Source organism: Nestor notabilis, unplaced genomic scaffold, assembly GCF_000696875.1.
Source record: "Nestor notabilis isolate BGI_N333 unplaced genomic scaffold, ASM69687v1 Scaffold32432, whole genome shotgun sequence".
In the NCBI taxonomy this organism is placed as follows: domain Eukaryota; kingdom Metazoa; phylum Chordata; class Aves; order Psittaciformes; family Psittacidae; genus Nestor; species Nestor notabilis.
The window spans coordinates 1-4,724 of record NW_009918445.1 but is presented as its reverse complement, the minus strand read 5'-3'; the positions used below and the strand labels follow the sequence as shown (position 1 = coordinate 4,724).

Sequence of the window (4,724 nt, the reverse complement as noted above, 5' to 3'; positions counted from 1 at the left end):
AGAGGGGGGAAAGAGGGGGGAAAGAGGGGGGAAAGAGGGCTTTACTGTGGTTTCTCCTGCCTGCAAAGGGCCTGACTCCATCTGAGCCCCACACTGTCCCAAGAGCTACAGACTTGTGCTGATGTTATTTTGAGCTGTGTTTGTGGCAATAGCCAAAGGACAAGAAACAAAACCAGAGCCAACCTGAGCTGGTTTTGGTGCTCAGCCATTTCTGAGGCAGTTGGATAATATTGATAGAGCAATCCAACAGTACAGACTCGAGAGGCAGATAAGGAGCCATGGTGCTGTTACATACACACTGCAGGTCTGTACATGGCCAGTGTAGAAGGGCTGGAAAAAGAACTAAAACCCAACCCACGATCTTTCCACAAGCAGCAGAACCCCCGGGCAGATACTGCTCCATCCCACAGTGTACAAGGAACAGAAAACAGGGTCTCTCTGAAGGGGAGATGGGCGCAGGGGACACCTCCTCTGTGTTGTTACCTTCCCAGCAACTCTTCATAAACCAAGTGTGTAAATCCCCGGAGGAAAGGGAGAGAACCCCCACTGAGCCCTTGAAACCCAAGCACTGAACAGCAAAGTCCAGGTCTGGTTTATAAATATTGCAAAGTTCAAAGCAAACAGCAACTACCATCGACACGAGCCAAGAGCAGCAGCCCAAGGGCCAGGCTGGAGGTTGCACGATGCTCCAGTGCCACCAGCTGCACAGCACAGGGAAGAGCAGCGAGGAAAGGGGAGGCTGAGCTGCTGTGAGCAACACCCCGAGTCACTGGAGCTTACCCAGAGGTTACAACTAGTGTCAGAGGAGGTGCTGCACTCCCAAAGGTATAAATGGCATAGAAACGCTGCAGGGAAGCTCAGGCACGTGGGGGAATCCTCAGGGAAATCCATGACCAAATGGTTCTCCCCTCGCTCCCACGGGGATAATGAGGTCACTCCAGAGTGGGAAGATGAACAGCCCTCAGCACCAGGGAAGACATTTGTCTGCAGCTGAGGAGGCAGAGGAGGTTCCCACTGGGGAAGCTGCAGGCACATGAAGAGCCTTAAAAGCCTTTGTGTGAGCCTTTAGACACACAGTCCTCCCACCCAGCCACCCGGGGGTCGCAGCAGTGTTCATCCAGAAGGTGTGCCCAGGCAGAACACACACACTCTTCCTGAGTTCATTGTGCTCAAGCAAAGCTTTCCCCCTCCCCTCCACTATCATGAGTAAATAACAGGGAAGTCCCAGTAAGGACAAAGTAAAACGTGATCAAAGTCTGTTCCTGCACAGGGGAACTCCTGGACAAGAGCTCCTCCTGGAGGAGATTCCTCCTCTCCCGTCCTTCTCCAGCACCCAGCTCTCATGACACAGCACTTCCAGCCAGCACATTCCTGGGCTTCCCTCTCACCTCACAGCAGGAAGCAGCAGAACCTGGACATCGGGAAGAGTCAGCAGTTATTTCATGTGTCACAGCCTGTGCAAGGGAGGCTTTTAAGCTGTTCAGACAACACTGTAGGAGCGTGGCTCCCACTTCCCATCAGAGCTAATGAACCCACTGGCTATGAACAAAAGCTCGCAGGGATATTAAACCAACAATTCAGTTAAAATAAGACATTTTGCTCCAGTTTTCCTTCTTCCTGGATTTTCCTGAAGGAAACAACAAACATACAAACCCAGTGGAAGTTGTAAAACCTTCACCAAACAAGCTTAGCAAAGTCCCACCTGAGCCTGGTGATAAACCAGGCTGATAAACCTGGGGCACTGAAACCAACTGAACCAAAGGAAAGGTCAAAAACCCAACACAGGCTTTAGAGTAACACGAAGTTGGTTTATTTCAAGGCTCTTACACACAAAGCACTCACAATGTTCCACACACAAGTACAGGCCCTGCCCCAGAAATCCCTCACTCCACAGAAAGATCACACCGTGTCAGCCAGGGAAGCCCCATCTGCTCTGGGGCATTGACCACAGCCTGACCAGTTCCACAGAATTCCAGCCTGGTTTGGGTTGAAGGGACCTTTAAAGCTCCTCCAGATCCAAGCCCTGCCACAGGCAGGGACATCTTCCACTGGAGCAGGTTGCTCCAAGCCCCTGTGTCCAGCCTGGCCTTGAACACTGCCAGGGATGGGGCAGCCATCCCTGTTGACCTCCCAAGTGATCCAACTCACTTGTTCCCACCTGGTGAAGCAGCTTATATGTTTTCCAAGAGTATTTTACCCAGGAAACGTGACACGAAGCAGAAGAAACAGCACAAAAGAAATGTTCCCTTTCCTTGGAAAGCTCCAGCCATGTTCTCTCTCCTCCCTAGAGAGGTCAAGGTCTGGTCCCAGGAGGGATTTAGGAGTATCCTAGACCTGCCTCTGTGAACAAGCACCTCCTTGCCTACAAATTCCTCCATGTGAGAGGCCGTTTTCCAGTCACTGCTCCTGTTCTGGAGCCTCATTCTTCGGAAGAGGAGTTCTGCCCTCAGGACTTGAGGCACTTGCTTTAAAAAGCAAGAGGCTCCTGTCCCAGGAGGTGCTCCCGAAGCAACACACGAGCTCCATGGCACAGTCCTTGGTCAGGATCTGGGTGATCCTCTCCACCATGTCCCCGTTGATGGCAAGGGCTCGGAAGTGCTCGAAGTCGCTGCGGCCCAGCCTGCGCAGGCGCCGGGCGGCCGCCCTGTAGCACTTCCAGGGCTGAGGCTCCATCAGCAGGTAGGTGCACACAGAGGAGAGGAAGGACAGGAACTCCAGCAGGCCCCTGTCACCGTGGTTCAGGTGGATCCACATGGTCACCGACATGCAAAAACCAATGTCAAAGGTGGAGCGGCCAAAGCGGCTCAGGTAGGAGCTGAGGAATGAGTCCCTGGCACTGGAATCCATGATGTCCAGCTTGGCAAAGGAGATGGAGGCAGGAAAGGGGCTGTGCTGCTGAGCCCTCGCAATCAACACGGGATCAATGTCACAGCACAGCAGGTTCAGCTCCTTCCCACCTGCAGGCTCGTCCAGGCTGCCTTTGCTCTCCTGAAGGCCAAGGAGATGCCTGTACAGAGCCACGCTTAGCTCCTGCAGGAAGGAAAACAACAGTGGTTCAGGGGGCCCACACTGCTTCCTCAGCACATACCCAGTACGCAGGACCCCCCTCTCAGCACCAAGGCACAAGCACCAAGGCAGGAGTGTTCCCTCGAAGTTCAGAACAAACTCACCAACAAGCTTCCTTTCTGCAGCAAAAAGCAGCACAGAGCCCTGACCTGCCGAAAGTCAACCAGAGATGGGGACTAAACCTCCACCAGCTCACACTTGGGCTCCTGCTCCAAAATCTATGGGGAAGATGAGGTTTAGAAACAGGAATCTTGCTGGACAAACCCATCCAGCGTGGGGGTGAAGGCTTAAATGACTTCCTTAGGTGAGCCTCGGGGTTCCCTGGTGATACTCAGAGCTCTGTATAATGCCTAATTTAGGGTAATAGGTGCCATTTGCTGCTGCTAAAGTAAAAGCCATTCCCTGACCACTCGGTGTAGCACAAGGGAGTTAACACAAGAGCTTTCTTTTGGATTCCCTTCCTCAGAAAGCCCCACTGGGGGGAAAGTGGAGTCATCCCTTATTAAAGGAGACCTGATGAAGTTCCTGGGTGGCACCAGGAATGGGAGCATGGCCCACATGAGCAGGCAGAGAGTGTCCTCTAGCGGCAAAGTCTCTGCTTCCCAAAAGAACCGATCTGGGAACGTTTTTCCCTGACCTGTTCTACAAGTTCACCTGCAACAGCATCTTGGCTTGTCCTTTAGATAATGCCTCAGGCATCATTCTTAGGTGGGAGGGAGAGAAGCCATGGAAACAGCAGTGCTCCTGTCCCCAAGTGCATTCTGAAAGAGACATTACTTCTTAGGACAAAAAGCAGAATTAGGTAAAGAAAATGAGGTTTCAAATGTGAGATTCTAGGAGATTTACCAGCTCGGACACACAACCAGGGGTTTAGCTTCAAGTTCTGGCTCAGGGATCGCTGATGTGACACCAGAGAACACACAACAAATGATGGTTTGTAGCCTCAGGCCTGCCCAGTTCTCCTGCTCTTTGGGCAGCAGCTCTCCAGTGCTTGGGCCATGCAGCAACCCAGGGCCTCAGTGGAAGGAGAAGAGACCCACAACACAGCTCCTAAACCAACTCAGGACCCAGCCAGCTCCACCTCACCCCTGCCCTCACCCAGCCTTCAGCCTGTGAGGGGGCTTCCCACACACGGATCATAGAACCATGGAATGGGGTGGGATGAAGGGAGCTTAAAGCTCCTCCAGCTTCCAGTAGAGCAGGTTGCTCCAAGCCCCTGTGTCCAACCTGGCCTTGAACACTGCCAGGGATGGGGCAGCCACAGCTTCTCTGGGCACCCTGTGCCAGCACCTCAGCACCCTCACAGGGAAGAGCTTCTGCCTTATCTCCAACCTGAACTTCCCCTGTTGCAGTCTGAACCCATCCCCCCTTGTCCTGTCGCTCTGAGGACAGTCCCTCTGCAGCATCCATCGTCTGACCCCACCAGCCCCATGCTGGAGCCAAGCCCTGCTGCCCCCTGCGCTTCCACACAGGCTCATCCCTGCCCCAGGCTGTTATCCCACCTCAGCCTGCTCCGTTCCTCCCCAGCCCCCCCACGCACCTCACTACCCTGGGTCACTGCCTGTCCCACTCTGCCCCCTTCACCCCCAGAGTCTTTAGAATCACCCACGTTAGAAAACACCTTTAAGATCACCGAGTCCAACTTTCACCCCGGGACT

The 4,724-nt window shown here is 53.6% G+C and overlaps 1 protein-coding gene across 1 annotated transcript; it reads right to left on the bottom strand.

The window, feature by feature from the left end:
* Positions 1-2,397: 2,397 nt before the first annotated feature.
* On the bottom strand, positions 2,398-3,030 carry BCDIN3D (BCDIN3 domain containing; the record flags this gene model as incomplete). The annotated part of the gene is made up of 1 exon (XM_010009712.1): positions 2,398-3,030. A coding segment is annotated over one exon (633 nt), but the record flags the coding sequence as incomplete, so codon positions are not given.
* Positions 3,031-4,724: the final 1,694 nt, after the last annotated feature.